The following is a 20,799-nucleotide window of genomic DNA, read 5'->3' as shown; positions in this document are numbered from 1 at the left end:
TCTAAGAAATTCGTCACGCACAAGACGGAGAGCTGACTAGGACAGGGTGTGAAGTGTTGCCACAGTATGGGTAGGGGTCAGAGTACCTGTCTAGGTACCACAGCTTGCAGTTTTTCTCTTATTTCCAATGACCTGCAGCCCTGTTAAAATCCCTGTGCCTGTGAAACTGTAAGCTGTTATTATGGTATATTAAAATGGTCTTTGTGTAGCTGACTACCTTAAGAAAATGTTGATAGTTTCTCAATCACTGTAGAAGTACTCCTCCATTTTAAATGTGCTGCAATATGAAGTGACCTGTGTTTCACTTGTTCAAATGATTCTTATCCATGTTTTTGTACTTAGTAAGGGCCATACGTAGTGGGATTAAATATTGGTGCCCTTGCTTTGAAAACAAAACTGAAAGTGAGTGACACATAAGGGCAGGGATTTCAGAACAGATTTTTCTTGAATAAAAACACTTGTGTCAAAAATTCAAACATTTGTCTCTTTCCTTTCCATTCCAGTTCTAGGTCTCGTTCCAGATCATATTCTCCAGCTCATAACAGAGAAAGAAACCACCCAAGAGTATATCAGAATCGGGATTTCCGAGGTCACAACAGAGGCTATAGAAGGCCCTATTATTTCCGTGGGCGCAACAGAGGCTTTTATCCATGGGGCCAGTATAACCGAGGAGGCTATGGAAACTACCGCTCCAATTGGCAGAATTACCGGCAAGCATACAGTCCTCGTCGAGGCCGTTCAAGATCCCGGTCCCCAAAGAGAAGGTCCCCTTCACCAAGGTCCAGGAGCCATTCTAGAAACTCTGATAAGTCGTCTTCTGACCGGTCAAGGCGCTCCTCATCCTCCCGTTCTTCCTCCAACCATAGCCGAGTTGAATCTTCTAAGCGCAAGTCTGCAAAGGAGAAAAAGTCCTCTTCCAAGGATAGCCGGCCATCTCAGGCTGCCGGGGATAACCAGGGAGATGAGGCCAAGGATCAGACATTCTCTGGAGGCACCTCCCAAGATACAAAAGCATCTGAGAGCTCGAAGCCATGGCCAGATGCCACCTACGGCACTGGTTCTGCATCACGGGCCTCAGCAGTTTCTGAGCTGAGTCCTCGGGAGCGAAGCCCAGCTCTCAAAAGCCCCCTCCAGTCTGTGGTGGTGAGGCGGCGGTCACCCCGTCCTAGCCCCGTGCCAAAACCTAGTCCTCCACTTTCCAGCACATCCCAGATGGGCTCAGCTCTGCCAAGTGGTGCTGGGTATCAGTCTGGGACACACCAAGGTCAGTTCGACCATGGTTCTGGGTCCCTGAGTCCATCCAAAAAGAGCCCTGTGGGTAAAAGTCCACCATCCACTGGCTCCACATATGGCTCATCTCAGAAGGAGGAGAGTGCTGCTTCAGGAGGAGCAGCCTATACAAAGAGGCAAGTATCTCATTTCCCCTGCCTGGTTGTGTTTTTATCTCACTAGCTGGCAGTTTAATTGTAATGTGATCTAAGTTAGAGCTCTGATTAATGGTAAAAGGTAATCCCTATTTCCTAGACTTTTCATTAGTAAACATTAAAAGCATCACCCAAGGAAACCTTTAGGTTAACTCTAGCTTTCCTACCTTCCTGAATTTGTATTGCAGCATAAACTTTCTTTAGACTACTCTGCAATGATGTTTTCACATTTAAAATTTGCCTTGGATTCTACCAATGTAAGCCAAAGAACAGTAGAGATTTGTGGGTCAGCTATCAAAAAAAAGTATGGTCTTTGCCAAAATGAATGGCCATTGGAGCTCTTAGACCCTGTAGCACCCACCATCTACTATGTTCGATCTGCATCAGCCTATCATGGTGAAGAGCTGCACCCTCAATATCCTCCAGTTGAGGAGACTGGGCAGAATGGGAAAGGCCAAGGCTTAGTCCAGGAAGGCCTTGTTTTAAAACCACAAGGTGGGTGTATGTCCCAGTAGAAGCCAACACGGCTGCGTGTTAGGAGAGGACATGACAGTGCTTCCGTCTTTCTCCCCTGGGGGACACGGTGAGTTGGAACATGAATCTTTGTTTGTATGGTTGGATGGATTGGGATGGCAGAGAAGTTACAGGGAAGTTGCATTGGGACCAGGTTGTGGTCAAGAGGGACTAACCCAGCAAGTGGTTTCCCTTTTTTTTTTTCTTTTATCGTATTTAGCATATTTTTTGATCCCTTGATTCTTCTTGGCTGTATTAATACAACTTTGACTTGATTATTAGGCTTTCTGCATTAATGGTACAGATGAGACGTTTTGAATCTGTACTTGGCTTCAGTAAATCTGTTTTATTACATTTTTATTTCAGTAGGTTTTTGGGGGAATAAGTGGTGTTTGGTTACATGGATAAGTTTGTTAGTGGTGATTTCTGAGGTTTTGGTGCACCCATCACCCAAGCAGTGTACACTGTACCCAGTGTGTAGTTTTTTAATCCCTTGCCCTCTCCCATCCTTCTCCCTGAGTTCCCAAAGTTCATTGTATCATTCTTATGCCTTTGGGTCCTCATAGTCTAGCTCCCAAGTAAGTCTATTTTAAAGCATAAGTTTTATTCCATGCCAGGACTGTGAATCTTTAGAAGAATTGAGCATGAGCTCTGTTTTTCCATAAGAAAGAGAATGATGATTTTTGCTGCTGTCACCCTCTCCCCCATTAACATGTATTTTGTTTTTATTTGTGTTCACAGTATATTTCATATTTAGATCTTCTAGGTGACTTGAAGCAAATTTGAAGTCTCTTTTTAGACTTGTATTTCCAAATGTGAGTTGTATAAAAGCAAAACAGTCCAAGGTGTTCTATGTTAACTTTGCTGAAAGCAGATTTTAAGTGACTGAGTGAAGGTTGGGTAAGACCTTAGTTATTTTTTGCCCTAGATCACATTACAGGTAAGTAGGTTTTTGTTTTTTAGTATTCTAAAAATAACTTTTGCTGTTCTCTTTGGTTGCTTTTGTAAGACACAACTCCATGGATCGTGTATTTTTCTCTTAATTGCCAAGTTCATAGAACTGTGAATGGCAGTTTTTCAGAAATTGCTAGGAAGTAACCACGTAGAAAGTCCTTTGGTAATACTGAAATCCATAAGACATATTTTTTCAGAGAATCAAAACCAAAAACAGTAAGGCACTGTTTTAGAGCAAGTTGCTTAAGAAGCCTCTTGTGTGTCTCTCTTGTGTTTTTATAATTAGGTATCTAGAAGAGCAGAAGACAGAGAATGGAAAAGATAAGGAACAGAAACAAACAAATACCGATAAAGAAAAAATAAAAGAGAAAGGGAGCTTCTCTGACACAGGCTTGGGTGATGGAAAAATGAAATCTGATTCTTTTGCTCCCAAAACTGATTCCGAGAAGCCTTTTCGGGGCAGTCAGTCTCCCAAAAGGTATAAGCTCCGAGATGACTTTGAGAAGAAGATGACTGACTTCCACAAGGAGGAGATGGATGATCAAGATAAGGACAAAGCTAAGGGAAGGAAGGAATCTGAGTTTGATGATGAACCCAAATATATGTCTAAAGTCATAGGTGCAAACAAAAACCAGGAGGAGGAGAAGTCAGGCAAATGGGAGGGCCTGGTATATGCACCTCCAGGGAAGGAAAAGCAGAGGAAAACAGAGGAGCTGGAGGAGGAGTCTTTCCCAGAGAGATCCAAAAAGGAGGATCGGGGCAAGAGAACCGAAGGTGGGCACAGGGGCTTTGTGCCTGAGAAGAATTTCCGAGTGACTGCTTACAAAGCAGTCCAGGAGAAAAGCTCATCACCTCCCCCAAGAAAGACCTCTGAGAGCCGAGACAAGCTGGGAGTGAAAGGAGATTTTCCCACGGGGAAGTCTTCCTTTTCCATTACTCGAGAGGCACAGGTCAATGTCCGGATGGACTCTTTTGATGAGGACCTTGCACGGTGAGATGTGCTTCTTCTTAATCCTCAGTGCTTTAGTGGCCTAAGTGGTGTCTCCTAGCCCTTCTCCCTGGGGACATTCTGTTGTGTTCCCCCTGCTGTCTTAAGCTTCAGTGATGATACTTTCATGTCCACCTGTGTTCACTAGAGAGTATGTGTCACAGAGTGATTGTGTGCTTTGAGGGGGACAGTATCCCTGGGGTGATGAAGTATCTCTTCAGTCCTTAGTGACTGGCTTACTCTCTGTTCATCACTACACCACCAAGTCCAATACTGTTTCTTGTGTTTAACATAGCTTTTGCCTGTGAAGCCATCCTGGATCCACTTCTTCGTTCCTAGCTGGGTCACCGAAGTCTATAGTATAGCCCTTCCCCATCAGATAACGTAGCAGTTTTATTTGTATTTTATTTTATTTTTGAGACAGTCTCTCTCTCTCTCTCTTCTTTTTCTTTTTTTTCTTTTTTTTTTTTTTTTGAGATGGAGGTCTCCCTCTGTCACCCAGGCTGGAGTGCAGTGGTGTGATCTCCGCTTACCACAAGCTCCACCTCCCACGTTCGTGCCATTCTCCTGCGGCAGCCTCCCAAGTAGCTGGGACCACAGGCGCCTGGCTAATTTTTTGTATTTTTAGTAGAGACGAGGTTTCACCATGTTAGCCAGGATGGTCTCGATCTCCTGACCTCGTGATCCGCCCACCTTGGCCTCCCAAAGTGCTGGGATTACAGGCGTGAGCCACCACACCTGGCCCAGAACCTCTCTTTCTCACCCAGGCTGGAGTGTAGCAGTGCACTGTCAACTCACTGCAACCTCTGCCTATCGGGTTCAAGCGATTCTCCTGCCTCAGCCTCCCAAGTAGCTGGGATTACACGCGCCTGCCACCACACCTGGCTAATTTTTGTGTTTTTAGTAGAGGCTGGGTTACACCATGTTGGCCAGGCTGGTCTCGAACCCCTGAAGCCAGGTGATCTGCCTGCCTTAGCCTCCCAAAGTGCTGGGATTACAGGCATGAGCCACTGTGCCTGGCCACAATTTTAGAGTTAAGGAAGGCAATACATCTACCCCCTGTCCCCTAAACTTTAGGAAAGAGTTGGGAGGCCAAGGCTAAGCGGTTTTTTACTTGGTGTAAACTACTCAGCCAGCTGGAAGTCTGTGGGAACAGCATTCCAGCCACACCCCACTGCTGCTTCATGACATCACCTCCCTGAATCAGGCCTTGGCTGGTCATGCTAGCTGATCTTTTTATTGATTGATTGATTGAGATGGAGTCTCAAACTCGTGGGCTCAAGTGATGCTCCTGTCTCTGCCTCCCGAAGTGTTGAGATTACAAGTGTGAACCACTGCACCCAGCTGTAGTTGATCTTTTAAAATACTTTCTCATTTGTTGGGTGTGTTAAAACCAGCAGTGACTAAGGTTTAACACTTCACTCCACTTGAAGATTCCAGTAAAAAAGAAGAGAGAGAGTTTGGATATCGTTTTCCATAGTTACAGTGCATTGAGGTTACTTTCAACTTCGGTAGGAAGAAAAGAAGTTTATGGATAGATTTAAAACTCTTCAAAAAAATATTTTTATGGTTTTAATGTTCTTTCTGTATATCATGTTCTAATTGGGCCTCCCTGTATTTCTTTTTCAGACCCAGTGGTTTATTGGCTCAGGAACGCAAGCTTTGCCGAGATCTAGTCCATAGCAACAAAAAGGAACAGGAGTTTCGTTCCATTTTCCAACACATACAATCAGCTCAGTCTCAGCGTAGCCCCTCAGAACTGTTTGCCCAACATATAGTGACCATTGTTCACCATGTTAAAGGTGAGTCCAGACCCTGGCCTGCTTCAGGCTGGTGTTCCACACTTAGAAGAAGGATGAGTGGGTGGATAAGGAGTTTTGGGGGGCCCTGTATCTCATCTAAAGGGCCTTTGAAGCTAGGGGCTGGCTTGAAGGAAATTCTGTTCAGGAAGCAGTTTCCATGTTTTAATTGCAGAGCTTAGCATTTTGAAATGCTGGTAACCTGTGACCAAGAGAACAGGTTAAAGCCAATAGCAAAATGACTTTTCTAGCATCTCTGTCTTCTCTCCTCTAAGTGATCTCTTACGGACCTTGTGGTGTGAATTTCTTCCCCCAAAGTATTGTGTCATCCCCCTGGGCAAATGGAGTACAGCAGGTTAGGGAATGGCTAAGAGAAGTGATGGAGAAGCTGGGTTGGGCCAGTTGGCAGGTTCCATCTGAATATAAACTCAAGCAAGAGTTGGTGCTGTGTTTCTGAGGAGAATAAGCTTCAAGCTTCTTTGTCCTAAGACATGGGAGCTACAGTGGAAATCTAATGCCCAATATGGGACTGTGTTTGAACCAGCCATTTTTCCTTCCTCTTCTCAGTATATTTGTTGTGTGGATTTAACTACCTTAGTTGCATCTCTCTGGTTACTGGTTCCTGCAAAAGAGTTAAAACATTGTGTCTGCCTTTGGTAACATACTGTGTTTCTTTTAATCCCAACAGAGCATCACTTTGGGTCCTCAGGAATGACATTACATGAACGCTTTACTAAATACCTAAAGAGAGGAACTGAGCAGGAGGCAGCCAAAAACAAGAAAAGCCCAGAGATACACAGGTAAGGACCTTGGCCTTATACTGGAGGTTGTAATAAAAGACTTTGTACCAGACATTAAACTCACCGTGTTAAATTCTGCTGCTAATGCACCTTTAATACAAAATTTATGGTAACATCCTTCAGACTCTAAGAGAGCTGTAGGCATTTATATTTTAGAGTGTACAGGACATGCTTTGGATCAACAGTCTCTCACGTTAGGCCTGAGGAAAACAGCTCTCTTGACATAGATTAACTCCTGTATTACTGGGAGCTGGCAAATGTTAGCCTGAAATTACTGTGAGTAGGTAGAGTAAATGCTAGTTTTTCTTTTCTTTACTTTTTTTGAGGTAGAGTCTTGCTCTGCCTCCGAGGCTGGAGTACAACCAGGCTCCCTGCAACCTCTGCCTCCCAGGTTCAAGCAATTCTCATGCCTCAGCCTCCCAAGTACCTGGGATTACAGACGTGCGCCACCATGCCCAGCTAATTTTTGTATTTTTAATAGAGACAGGGTTTCACATGTTGGCCAGTCTGGTCTCGAATTCCCAACCTCAGGTGACCTGCCCGCCTCGGCCTCCCAAAGTGCTGGGATTACAGGCATGAGCCACTGTGCCTGGCCTAATGCTAATTTGTTTAGGCAAACCCATATATTAATATTTCATGGTAGTTTAGTCATGGATTAAATCATGGTGGTTGGATTCCTTTGGAAGAATTTGCCTGGGGGCTAGAGGCGGTAGCTTGTAGGATTATCTCAAAGAATTTTAAAGCCCAGCAGGTTTAAAGACTATTCCATTTGGTTGTGGGAGTCAGTTCAGTGGATAGGGACTAGAAATAAAGTTGGCCTTACCTTTAAGGCTGTGGGTGAGTCCATCTTTCTGTGTGTAGCAAAACCGCAAGAGAACAAAAACCTCTAACTTCTGTCACACTTTGGGAACCTGGGACTCTGTGTGTGTGTGTGTATGCCTACGGGAGAGTATAAGTATGTAAGTAAAGAGTAAAAGTAATACATATATAAGTCATGAAACGTAAGGAAAAATAATGCCTGTGAATCTGTTACCCAATTTAGGAGCTAGAATATTACCAGTATCATATTCACACAATGGAATACTATATTGTTTTGTATTTTCAATTTTAGGAGAATAGACATTTCCCCCAGTACATTCAGAAAACATGGTTTGGCTCATGATGAAATGAAAAGTCCCCGGGAACCTGGCTACAAGGTGAACTGTTGATTTGATCAGTAATTCCAACAAAATGAGTGCGTTGGGCATGAACTTGACAGAAATGTGTTTGTTTAAATTACTCTCTACTTAAGTTTGTGTTTTTCTTTTAAGGATGGGCATAATTCTAAAAATGAACTACAAAGGGTTAATTTTTATTAAATGTATCAACAACCTTTGTGAAGTGGTTAGAATATGGTAAATGACCCCAAAGTCTATTGAGGTGAGCTTGAGAAAAAAAAGAGAGGAGTTTTGGAACAAGTGCCCATGATGAGAGAAGAAACTTTTTGTGATATTTTTCTGCTTGTAAGTATTATCAAATCAACTGTATACATGCACTATTTCCAACCATGATTTCAGAAAGACATGCATGTCAGAGAAGAGTGAAATATTCATGTCTTAACTTAAGTAGACTGTTTTTAAACAGCTGGTCCAGTTTTTTTTCCTAACATTGTGCCATACCTATCATCTGTCAATTACTGTTAAACATTACTTTGATGGCCCAGCTACATTTGCAATGATGTGCACGTAAACACTGTTATTAAGAAGTTAAAGCTTGTATACAATCTTTTACTGTGAAATAACTAAATTGGGCTTTAAAAAATCGTAGTATTTATTGATCTTCATTCACATATACAGTTGACATTTAAAATTACAGATGGTTATTCCAATGCTGCTGAAACCTTTTCTAAAAAAAATTTGTCTTGTTGGTTGAATGTGATGAGAGGCGCTCTTGGGCAGTCTCTCTTCTCTCCCACCCCTCTTTCCTCCTCCGAGTACCCCTTCTCCAGCTTGGCACTAGCCATGTAAAACCCAAGGTTTTCTTTAAAACATCAGAAGAGATCTTGTCCTCCATGCCCTAAAAAGTCAACCCCTGGGAGCAGTGTTGCATTTGTCTTTTTGTCTTTTTTTGCTCATTGGAGGATGCAGAGGCCCAGTTCCCTCTGTTAGGAAACAAATTAAGTGATAAAACGATAAACGGCCGGGCAAGGTGGCTCAAACCTGTAATCCCAGCACTTAGGGAGGCTGAGGTGCGCGGATCACCTGAGGTCAGGAGTTTGAGACCAGCCTGACCTACATGGTAAAACCCCGTCTCAACTAAAAATACAGAATTAGCCGGGTGTGGTAGTGCATGCCTGTAATCCCAGCTACCTGGGAGGCTGAGGCAGGAGAATCACTTGAACCCAGAAGGTGGAGGTTGCAATGAGCCGAGATTGCGCCACTGCACTCCAGCCAGGGCAACAATAGCAAAACTTTGTCTCAAAAAAAAAACCAAAAAAACCAAAAAAACTATAAACCTACTTTCTGCCACTCCTGCTGTTAAACTTAATTTTTTTAAGTTTAGTAGTTCATGTATATAAATTGTTAATGCAGAGTGAACTGCTCATTTCTTCCTCCCTGAGTTACCTCCTCCATGAGACAAATCTAGTGTGGGATGTCCTGGAACTAACATGCATCTTTGCCCCCACTGAGTTCTCAAGAACTGTTGAAAGCCATTGCTACAGTGGTCTGGGCAGGTGTGCTGTTGCTGCTGCAAAACATACCTTCATAGCTGTACTGCTTAGGAAGCTAGCAGAGAAGTTTTTTCCTTCCTTCCCTCCTCCCTTCTTCCCTTCCTCCCTCCCTTCCTTTTTCTTTCTTTCTTTCCCACTTCCCCTTCCCCTTTCCTTCCCTTTCCTTTCACCTGGTAATACCAATTTATGAATTCCCTATAGTTTTTAATATTCACTTTCTAGAGAAATTTCTCAGCATAACTCAGGGTTTTGAAGGCTGCTTAAGTCTTCCATTGTCCCTCTTTGGACTCAGTACTCAGAGATAATTCCAACTGGAGGATAAGCCATGCATGGATACTACAGTATAGGTAGGGGAAGGTGAGCATTTCTACTCTCAGTGGTGGCTAAGCCTGAGCCAGCCCAACCACCTACTTTTCCAGAGCTAATTTTAGCCTTCTCAACATTTTTATTTTATTTTATTTTATTATATTTTATTTTTATTTATTTATTTATTTATTTATTTATTTATTTATTTATTTATTTGAGAGAGAGAGAGAGTCTCGCTCTATTGGCCAGGATGGAGTGCAGTGGTGCGATCTCCGGCTCACTGCAACCTCCACCTCCTGGGTTTAAGCGATTCTTCTGCTTTAGCCTCCCTAGTAGCTGGGATTACAGGCACACGCCACCTTGCTTGGCTGATTTTTGTATTTTTAGTAGAGAACAGGGTTTTGGTTGTTGCCCTTGCTGGTCTCGAACTCCTGAAGTGAACCGCCTGCCTCAGCCTCCCAAAGTTCTGGAATTACAGGCGTGAGCCACTGCCCCCGGCCAGCCTTCTCAACTTCTAAACTAGCCAGAGTCATTACTGGGCCAGAAAAGAAACAAAGTGAGATCAATGCGTAGCATTTTCAGAAGGCCAGCATCATTGTTTTGGAGAACTGGCTTGGGTTCTGTGAGGGATCCTTATGGAGTAACTTCTGTGGGACAGACATCCTGCATCCCTTCCAAGGTTGGGTGAGATGCCTCACATTTCCCAGTGCTTCCTCTGCACCCCTCCATTGGAGTAAAAACCACAGTTTGTGGGATGGTTGAGTTGATGGCTCTCAATCCCAGAAACCTTAATTTTGACTTATCTTTTGATAGGCTGAGGGAAAATACAAAGATGATCCTGTTGATCTCCGCCTTGATATTGAACGTCGTAAAAAACATAAGGAGAGAGATCTTAAACGAGGTAAATCGAGAGAATCAGTGGATTCCCGAGACTCCAGCCACTCAAGGGAAAGGTCAGCTGAGAAAACAGAGAAAACTCATAAAGGATCAAAGAAACAGAAGTACGTAAGCCCCTGTCACCCCTTTTAGACTCTTAAGTTTCTTGTCTGCCCCCTTTGGGCTGTACACCAGAACTTTCAAATCAGAGGAGTTTAGGGTTAGTAATTACAGCAACCTGTTTCTTCTTTTAATCCATGTAAATCTCAATAGGGTCCCTAGTTTGAAAACAATTTCTGCATCAAAATAGTGTGATCTTTGTCCAAAGAAGGCTTCATGACAGAAGTTAATCTGTTAAATTGACCACAGGGATGGTGTGGAGAATCATTAGAATCATTTGGGAATTCCTTTTGCAGTTTTAGATGTGCCTTTTTTCATCACACATTTTCATGGGGAGGTTGTATTATAGAAATGGCCCAAAGTCATTGTCAAGTAATAACACTGTTTAGTCAAAGAAACAGGGTGGAACTAGATAGAACATGATTGTTGATCTGAAGTGCCTTTTAAACTAGTTTTACAGACAGTTCCAGGAGAGGTGTTCCAGGTACTCCTTAAACAAAGGTGGCATTGTTGAACTTTGTGGGGCAACATTCATGCCTATGTCCTGATGTTTCTGTTTATGTTTTTGAATGTTCCATGACTTTTTAATCATGTGTCACAAAAAGTAGCACAATTGAAGCCCCATACCTTCTGGTAAGAAGCAGCACTTCTGCTGATTCTGAACTTCAGCTGGCAAGCTTTTATTTTTTGAGACGGAGTCTCACTCTGTTGCCTGGGCTAGAGTGTAACTTCCGCCTCCCTGGTTCAAGTGATTCTCCTGCCTCAGCCTCCTGAGTAGCTGGGATTACAGGCGCCCACCACCACACCCAGCTAATTTTTTGTATTTAGAGATGGAGTTTCACCATGTTGGCCAGGCTGGTCTTGAACTCCTAACCTCACGATTCACCCACCTTGGCCTCACAAAGTGCTGGGATTACAGGTGTGAGCCACTGTGCCCGGCTGTGTTTTTGTATCAATTTTCTGATAACCCCTTGAGATAAGTTGAACAGTTGGTGTGATGCCCATTTTGCCCATTTGAAAGATAAGCCAAGCTTAGAATGATGTGCCTTACGATTACAAGTATTGGGCGCGGGCCCAGTGGCTCGTACCTGTAATCCCAGCACTTTGGGAGGCCGAGGCAGGCAGATCATCTGGTCGGGAGTTCGAGACCAGCCTGGCCAATATCATGAAACCCTGTTTCTACTTAAAAAAAAAAAATTAGCTGGGCATGGTGTTGCGCGCCTGTAGTCCCAGCTACTCCAGAGGCTGAGGCAGGAGAATCGCTTGAACCTGGGAGGCGGAGGTTGCAGTGAGCCGAGATCTCACCACTGCACTCCAGCCTGGGTGACAGAGGAGACTTCATCTCACAAAAAAAAAAAAAATCACAATTATCAGCTGACCGCAAACACAGATCTTTTTGTTCTACTTTGTCGCCCATTCCAGTGTGTTACTTATGCATTAGGAGCCTTGGCAGCTTTCAGGGCTGCCCATAGATAAAGAACCTGCGAGTCCTCAGCAGGGAATGGAAATAGTAGTACAGTAGTGCCTGGGCCGCCACTTAGAAGTGGAACATGAACCCCTCAAGCATTTCAGAGTTGAGTCTGGATAACTAACTCTTGATTTCCTCTCCCTGGAACACATGCCTACCTCTGACTTGCTATGTGACTTTGAACGAGTCCCCTGCAAACCCCGGTATTCTGTGATTTTTTTTTTTTTTTCTCCGAGACAGAGTCTCGCTCTGTCGCCCAGGCTGGAGTGCAGTGGCGTGATCTCAGGTCACTGCAAGCTCTGCCTCCTGGGTTTACACCATTCTCCTGCCTCAGCCTCCCGAGTAGCTGGAACTACTGGCACCCGCCACCACGCCCGGATAATTTTTTTTGCATTTTTAGTAGAGACGGAGTTTCACTGTGTGAGCCGGGATGGTCTCCATCTCCTGACCTCGTGATCCGCCCGTCTCGGCCTCCCAAAGTGGTGGGATTACAGGCATGAGCTACCACACCTGGCCCATTTTGAGATGGAGTCTTGTTCTGTCGCCCGGGCTGGAGTGCAATGGCACAATTGTAGCTCATGGCATCCTTGAACTGCTGGGCTCAAGTGATCCTCCTGCCTCAGCCTTCCAAGTAGGCTGAGGTAGGAGTACAGATGTGCACTACGATGCCCGGCTAATTTTTTAAATTTTTTTTAGAGACAAGGGCTGGCTATGTTTCCCATGCTGGTCTTGAACTCTTGGCCTCAAGTGATTCCCACCCACCTCCTTGGCCTCCCGAAGCATTGGGATTACAGGCATGAGCTGCCACACCTGGCCCGTTTTGAGACAGGGTTTTGCTCTGTCACCCAGGCTGGAGTGCGGTGATGTTATCACTGACCTACTGCAGCTTTGACCTCCTGGGCTCAAGTGATCCTCCCACCTCAACCTCCCAATCAGCTGGGACTACAGGTGTACACCATCATGCCTGGCTAATTGTGTATTTCTTACAGAGTTGAGGTTTTGCCATGTTGCCCAGGATGGTCTAGAACTCCTGGACTCAAGCAGTCTGCCTACCTTGGCCTCCCAAAGTGCTGGAATTACAGGCATGAGCCACTACGCCCAGCCAGAACTTTTTTTTATATAACTGAAGAATGACTTACCCAGGTCACACAGCTGATAAGAGACAATGCTGGCCAGGTGTGGTGGCTTACGCCTGTAATCCCAGCACTTTGGGAGGCCGAGGTGAACAGAGCATGAGGTCAGGAGATTGAGACCATCCTGGCTAACATGGTGACACCCTGTCTCTACTAGAAATACAAAAAGTAGCCGGGCATAGTGGTGGGCACCTGTAATTCCCGCTACTCAGGAGGCTGAGGCAGGAGAATTGCTTAAACCCAGGAGGTGGAGGTTGCAGTGAGCCAAGATCGCAGCACTGCACTCCAGCCTGGAGATAGAGGGAGACTCTGTCTCAACAACAAAAAAAAGAGACAATGCTAAGACTCAAATTTGAGGCCTTTTGAGAGTTTTTTTTTTTTTTTTTTCTTAAGGTAGAGTCTCACTTTGTCGCTCAGGCTGGAGTGCAGTATGATCTCGGCTCACTGCAAACTCTGCCTCCTGGGTTCAAGTGATTCTCCTGTCTCGGCCTCCTGAGTAGCTGGGATTACAAATGCTTGTCACCACACCCAGCTAATTTTTGTATTTTTAGTAGAGATGGGGTTTTGCCATGTTGGCCAGGCTGGTCTTAAACTCCTGACCTCAAGTGATCCAGCCGCCTTGGCTTCCCAAAGTGCTGGGATTACAGGAGAGAGCCACTATGCCTGGCTAGAGAGTATTATTTTTGAAAACCTCTTGAAATAGCACGGATGTTTAGTGGGGTCACAGTTGAAGTTATGTCAGTCCTATGACAGTAACTTAGATTTCCCCTTTGTATGAGTAAGTATGTGTAGGTGAGGAGCAGGGAGCATGATACCTTTCATAACGGAAGACTGAGGGAGGGAAGGACAATGATAGGTTACTGACATTTGGCTGGCTCTGCTACTCCTCTACTCCTGGGATCCTGGCCTTGTTGCCCCCTAGAGGTATTCAGTAACCTCCACTATCACATGGCAGGGCTGGTACTGACCTTAGTACATAGACAGTGACTCATCGTATTAAGATAATTTGCCCTAGTCTGTAATTTCCCCCAGATGAAGGAAAGGGAAGGGACATAACTCTGGGAGAGTTACGCCAGATCCTAGGCTTAGTGACACAACCTGTTTGAGCTCAGTGGGAGGTAGTATGTGGAGTCATCGTATAATTAGAGCTAGGTTAGAATCCGGGCTCTGCTCGGCTCTCTCACCTGAGCCTCCTACCTAGAAAATGAGGGAAATAATACTGAGTCCTATTGCCCTTTACTGCATGCCAGCTATGTTGGTATAAAGTGTTTAAACACATTGTTTATTTAGAGAACCCTATAAGACAGGTAGCATTCCTGTAAGAAATAAAAGTAATAGCACTAACCAATGATAATATACAGAGCTATTTATCTGGCCCAATACCAGATACTTCGGAGCTCTCAATATAGTGTTAATTTCCTTCTCCCTTATTAATTCATGCCTGTATCTTAGACTGAGCTACTGGAGGCCATGGACTGTGTTTTGTTCCTGCTTCTGTGTATGTCATATGTTTATCACAGACTCAGACATAGATGTGTCACTGAACATGACTGACAGAATTGAGGGGAAGTATCTTGGGTGGGTAGGTTGGGGGTGAGCTGGGTTTTTTTTTCTCTTTTTTTTTTGAGACGGAGTCTTGCTCTGTAGCCCTGGCTGGAGTGCAGTGGCCGGATCTCAGCTCACTGCAAGCTCCGCCTCCCAGGTTTACGCCGTTCTCCTGCCTCAGCCTCCGGAGTAGCTGGGACTACAGGCGCCCGCCACCTCGCCCGGCTAGTTTTTTGTATTTTTAGTAGAGACGGGGTTTCACCGTGTTAGCCAGGATGGTCTCCATCTCCTGACCTCGTGATCCGCCCGTCTCGGCCTCCCAAAGTGCTGGGATTACAGGCTTGAGCCACTGCGCCTGGCCGTGAGCTGGTTTTATAAGGTTACTCATCATCAGTTTCTTCATCACAGGCACACTTTTGATTGTCCTGTGCTTATCCATGAGGCCCCAGCCAAGCAGTGTCCCCTAGAAGATGATTGATTACCCTGGCTCTTCTCTTTTCACAGGAAGCATCGGAGAGCAAGAGACAGGTCCAGATCCTCCTCCTCTTCCTCCCAGTCATCTCACTCCTACAAAGCAGAAGAGTACACTGAAGAGACAGAGGAAAGAGAGGAGAGCACCACGGGCTTTGACAAATCAAGACTGGGGACCAAAGACTTTGTGGGTCCAAGTGAAAGAGGAGGTGGCAGAGCTCGAGGAACCTTTGTAAGACCCTCCCCTCTCCCCCTTTCTCTAAGCCCCTTGCTTCTACCAACTCTGATTATATTTCATCAGAATACCAGTTTTGTTGCCTTTGACATAAGTAATCCAATCCAAAGACCCTGGAATCTTTGGTTCTCCTTCCCACATTTCCTGGCCTTTCCGTTTTTTGTTGCTTTTCTGTTCATAATCACTTAGCTAGAAAGCCTCTTACAGCTTCTGGTCTCAGAACTTCCCCCACTTACTTCGACTACTGCTGTTTATAGGGAGGCCCTTGGGGCAGGTTTGTCCTCTGTGTAGGCTACAGACTTGAGATGAGCAGAAAGGGAATGGCTGGAAACCAGCTGACCAGCATATCACTGGAAGACAGCTGTCTATTCCACCCCAGAAAAGTGTTTGAACAGAAAGCAGGGGGGTTTGTTCCCCATTCCTGGCATGATCCTTTGTTCCTTTTTCCCTCATTTATTGCAATAGCAGTTTAGAGCCAGAGGAAGAGGCTGGGGCAGAGGCAACTACTCTGGGAACAATAACAACAACAGCAACAACGATTTTCAAAAAAGAAACCGGGAAGAGGAGTGGGACCCAGAGTACACACCCAAAAGCAAGAAGTATTACTTGGTATGTGTCTGGGGATAACCAGGAAGGGTCAGAGGGCCTTTGACACACACAGTAGCTGATACCAGGCCTTAATTAGTTTGTCCAAAACTGCGATTAAGTTTATGTGCAGGAATATTGCACTGGGGTGTGCTAACTGGATGGGTGTCCTCTAGAGAGGCAGTCCTGGTCTTCAAAGGGTTTATCATTGAAGATGTTTATGGTTTCCAAGATAAGCAAGAAGCGTTGGTCTTGTCTTTTTAGTCTGTGAACTTGTTTTACTGCTCAACCACCACCCCACCCTCAGCCTCCCTCATTCCTGTGGATAGAGCCATAACCCTTCCTCAATGCTGCTGTCCCTCACTGCCACTCCTTCATGCAAGAATGACAAGAAAGACAGCTCAGGATCTCTTTGAGGAAAGGGATGTCTCTCCAAAATGAAATGCCACTGGGGCTTCTCTCATCTAAGCTGTTAATCATTCCCCTGCACTCTGGGCCTCCTTCAGATTAGAACTTTTATAGGCTGAAGTACCTGGCCTTGAGTGAGCACTCTTGGCCTTGGTATGTAACAGCAGGCGAAGATCCAGGCTGGTGTGAGTGTTATATCTCCATCACCTGCTAGAATGGCTGGAATGAATCTATATTGTCAGTTGGACAGCTAGGAAACAGGTTTTGTGTTTCCTGTGCATGGCCACCATCCCTTTTCTAGGGTTGCTGCTGCTGGTAGCTGCTTTGAGGCTACTAGAGGACCTTTGAACTTATCTTTAGGGAATTGTAGTTGGATGGGCCCAGGTTGGGTGCTGGAGTGGGACTGCTGTAGGGGAAGGATTAAAGGCCATCTCTCTTGCCCCTGTCTGCCACCTGAGAGAGTATTGCCAGCCTGATTTATTTAGTGTGAACAAGCAGCCGTGGTCAGAAGAAGCTGACACCTCTGCTGAGCTGAGCTCCAAGAGCCTAAGACCCAAGCTTGTGTGGGGGGTGGTTTAGGTTCTGAAGTCTTGGGGCTGATAAGGTAATGACTGCTGGTTTTCAAAATGTTTTCTCATTCATTGTTTGATTGGATCCTTCCTTCTGTCTCATGAGATTGTCAGAGCAAGGATTGTTTGAAATGTAGGTTAATCCTTTCCTTGAACTAAGTGAAAAAGAAAAAAAAAACGAAATGTAGGTTAAGTGTTCTTCCTACTCTGTCACACTGCCTCCTTGCATAAAACAGGGGAGATACAAAATGAGAGTGGAGTTGGAGGGTCAGGAAGAGCCCCAGCCCCAGCATTGGATTCTGAGCATTTGGAGTGCAGTGACACTATCTCGGCTCACTGCAGCCTCTGCCTCCTGGGTTCAAGCGGTTCTCCTGCCTCAAGCCTCCCGAATAGCTGGAACTACAGGCACACACCCCCATGCCTGGCCTTTTTTTTTTTTTTTTTTTTTAAATATTTTAATAGAGACAGGGGTTTCACCGTGTTGCCCAGGCTGGTCTCGAACTCCTGAGCTCAGGCAATCCGCTCACCTCGGCCTCCCAAAGTGCTAGGATTATAGGCATGAGCCACTGCACCCAGCCGCATTGCCTCCTTTCTTAACTGCTTAGCAACCCAGTTCACATGGAGTTTCACGTTTTGGTGTGATTGGCTTTCTCAGACCCATCCTTTGAGAGAGGATATACTAAATCATATGGAGTTGCTTAAAGTTCCTAAGCTTTTTCCTCGTTTGCAGAGTGGGAGGTGATAATGATAGGGTAGATATGAGGATTAAATGAGATAGTATATAAATGTCTTACTTCAGTGCTCAGTGACTTTTTTATTTTCCTTAAACTATGAAGGGTTCATGCTCAGTGAATCATCATCATCATCGTCCTCATCATCATTACAATGCTCAAGCTGTTACCTTAAAATTTCTAAATCACTCAACTGATATTCTTGTGGATCTGAACCACTGGCATTTTTGGAGCAGGGGACAGGGAGAAGTGCAGAAAAGGAGCAAAAGGCTGGGTTTAGGGCACAGGTTCTTTTGGGAAAGGCACATTTGGGCGGGTGCAGAGGAGAGAGCTCTGGCCACATCTTATTCACTCTGGCACTGATGGCAATTTTCTTTCCCCTCAGCATGATGACCGTGAAGGAGAAGGCAGTGACAAGTGGGTGAGCCGGGGCCGGGGCCGAGGAACCTTTCCTCGGGGTCGGGGCCGGTTCATGTTCCGGAAATCAAGTACCAGCCCCAAGTGGGCCCATGACAAGTTCAGTGGGGAGGAAGGGGAGATTGAAGACGACGAGAGTGGGACAGAGAACCGAGAAGAGAAGGACAATATACAGCCCACAGCCGAGTAGGGGCCACCATTGATGGGATTCCTGCCCAGGGGAGAGAGGCACTGGGAAGATGGCTGGCTTAACAGAGGAACCTCAAGAAGATTGCGTAAATCCTACCCCCACCCCCCACCAGCCGTGCAGATTGTACTACCACAAAAGGCATCCCTGGCACTGTCTCCCACTGGACAGAGGAGGCTGGCCGTGGAGCCCGGGGGTCAGGCCCAGCTCTTGAGCAGAACACAATGCATTGGGCTTTAGCTGTTTTTCTCATTTGTTGTTGGTGTGTGGGGGTGGGGGCAGGGGTAGGGCAGGAGAGCGATGCTTGGATTTTTGTTTCCTATTAGAAACCAACAGTTTTGTTCTAATTTCTTTTCATTTGGAGCTAAGAGGACTAATTCGATGATTTTCAATCTCTTCTCCCCTGTCCTGATTTTAAAAGCCCTTCTTTTTTTTTCTTTTTTTAGGCATATGTAGTAATATTAGAAACATTTAATTTGGGAAACTTTGATTCTTGAAAGAGAAAACAAAGCATGTGAATAAACTTTGAAGTGTTCACCTCAGTTTGGGACCAAACTGCTTGGATCTTTGTAAAAACCGGTTTTGTATGTCAAGGAGGAGTTTAAGGCCTTTCCAACCACCTTGTGTTCCCCTTTTCTGCGCAGCCATGTATCACGTGGAGTTGCTCCTAACCACACCTCACGTGCCCCTGAACCCTATTTCCTGATTTCTTCTGGGCTGGACTTCCCTATTCTCCACCAGCAGCTCCAGTATCCCAAACTTTCTAGTCCTGCTGATCCTCCCAGCAACGGGGTGGAAACTGGAGGGCAGTGTCTGGTCTGTTTTCTAAGAAACTTATGAATTCTATTATCTTTACAAATATAAGATGAGAAAATTTTTTCAATATTTTTTATTAATCTTTTTATAAAATGAAAAGAAACTCCTGTGATCGATTAAGGAAGGTGGTTATGGCTGGGTGGTTCATGGGGTTTTTTTTTTTTTTTTTCTTTCTTGTCTTTAACCTTAAGCTGTTTAAGTTGAAGCATTCTCAGATGTTTGGGGGGAAACATCCTCTTAAAATGGGTCCTTGTGCTTGCCTTCTGGGGAGGCGGTCCTGAGCAGGTGAATCATAAGGCATTTATGCATATGTTATATGCGGACTGCACCCACCTCTCCCCCCAGCCTTTGCCTCTTGGGTTGTTGTGCTGCTTTCCCCTTACTTTGCTACATTTCTATAGTTAAGTTGGTTTTACTTGAATGATTCATGTTTAGGGGGAAAATGAAAATCTCCCTTAAAATTTGTTTCAACTCCTCCTGCAAATAAAATAAATGAAGCGGCAGATGTAAACGGGCTTTGTTCATTGTCACCCTGAGTGTGTGTGTGTGTGTGTGTGTTGAGGGTGGTAGATAACTTCTCACAACAGTTTCAGAAAACCTGAAAGACAAAGGGCCTGTGGGGCCTTGCGCAGGCTGTTGAAGTCCCAGACAGACACAGTCATTCCTGGGAGGAGCATTGTGTACCTTGGACACCCCAGGAGAAACAGATTTTTTCCGCTGGTGTCATAGGCAAGGACTTTGGCTTCCTCCGTGGTGGTGGGGCAGGGGTCAAGGGATGTGGTTAGTAGGCTCAGCCTTCTACCTGAAAGAGCCTATCCCACATGGACTGGCCGTGGGCCCTAACATTCAGACTCCTGCCGGCTGGGGGCTCAACTGTGAGCAGAAACCTTGGAAGCTCGTAAAGTTCATTCTCCCCGCCTAACTCCCAGGGAGAACCTGGAGGTGTTTTCTGAAACCAAACCAAACCAGACCTCTGGCCCCAAAGCAGGGGTCTTTGCTGTCTCCTTCCTATATGGGGGTAGAGGCTGGGTACGCGGCCAGAGAGGAGTACGCCGTGCAAGAAAGACTGGAAGTGTCCACTCAAAAGTTACTGCTGGTACAAGGGCAGCCACTTCGTTCACTCAAGGCCGGTTTAGAGCGGTTGCTACCTGCTGGGGGACCCCACCCTGGTATGTGCCTCTCCCCACCTTTTCCCCTGAAGCCAAAAGCTTGTGAGCTGGGGGAGGGTGGGCCTGGGAAGGCTCTGCAAATTGTAGCTGGGAGCCTCCGGGCAAAGCTGAGCGAAAGGGAGAGGCGGCTGGCCTAAAATTTACGTAGGCGGGAAAAGCCTGTGACGGAGCTGTAACCGCTGCACAGGCCAGAGACCCTAGAGTCCTCCTCACCCCAGGGTTGGGGGCTGAACCTGCTGAGCCGGGCCGCCCCCTCTCCACACCCACTCCCAGCACCTGGCCCGACCTATCGGCTGGCGGCTACGCCTCCTTTACCCTACTCTCTTGCCTCCGGTCGCACCCTGCGCGGGCCCAGTACTCGGCCGTCAGCAGGAGCTCTCTCCAGGCTCTGGAGGGCGCCCCGGAAACCATGGGTAAGTGCGGAGGCTTTGAGGTGGCCTCTCTCTGCAACCGTGGACATGGCAAGAGCCCACACCACCCCCCGGCCCCCGCTGCCCTCTACGGTGCCTGGGGACACGCCCGCCCTGGCCAGGCTGCCCCGCCTGGGTCTTTCTGAGCCGCGCGCCGGCCCCGTC

General features: G+C 45.9%; 1 protein-coding gene across 5 annotated transcripts in view; it reads left to right on the top strand.

Moving 5' to 3' along the window:
- THRAP3 (thyroid hormone receptor associated protein 3) overlaps nt 1–19,566 on the top strand; it is an 80,178-nt gene extending 60,612 nt beyond the window's left edge. For 4 of the 5 annotated variants that reach the window (XM_007979391.3, XM_037997187.2, XM_073007477.1 and 1 more), the window contains 9 exons: nt 504–1,406; nt 3,178–3,882; nt 5,509–5,681; nt 6,367–6,478; nt 7,590–7,674; nt 10,308–10,495; nt 15,141–15,339; nt 15,808–15,951; nt 18,021–19,566. In XM_007979391.3, coding sequence (XP_007977582.1) covers nt 504–1,406; nt 3,178–3,882; nt 5,509–5,681; nt 6,367–6,478; nt 7,590–7,674; nt 10,308–10,495; nt 15,141–15,339; nt 15,808–15,951; nt 18,021–18,242 — 2,731 coding nt within the window. In that variant the 3' untranslated portion in view covers nt 18,243–19,566. The remainder of the gene's footprint in view (nt 1–503; nt 1,407–3,177; nt 3,883–5,508; nt 5,682–6,366; nt 6,479–7,589; nt 7,675–10,307; nt 10,496–15,140; nt 15,340–15,807; nt 15,952–18,020) is intronic. The other variant, XM_007979393.3, reaches the window with a different exon arrangement.
- Nucleotides 19,567–20,799: the final 1,233 nt, after the last annotated feature.

The sequence above is a fragment of the Chlorocebus sabaeus genome, chromosome 20, assembly GCF_047675955.1.
Source record: "Chlorocebus sabaeus isolate Y175 chromosome 20, mChlSab1.0.hap1, whole genome shotgun sequence".
In the NCBI taxonomy this organism is placed as follows: domain Eukaryota; kingdom Metazoa; phylum Chordata; class Mammalia; order Primates; family Cercopithecidae; genus Chlorocebus; species Chlorocebus sabaeus.
Note: the sequence above shows the minus strand (reverse complement) of the source record. Positions and strands in the feature narration are given on the sequence as shown.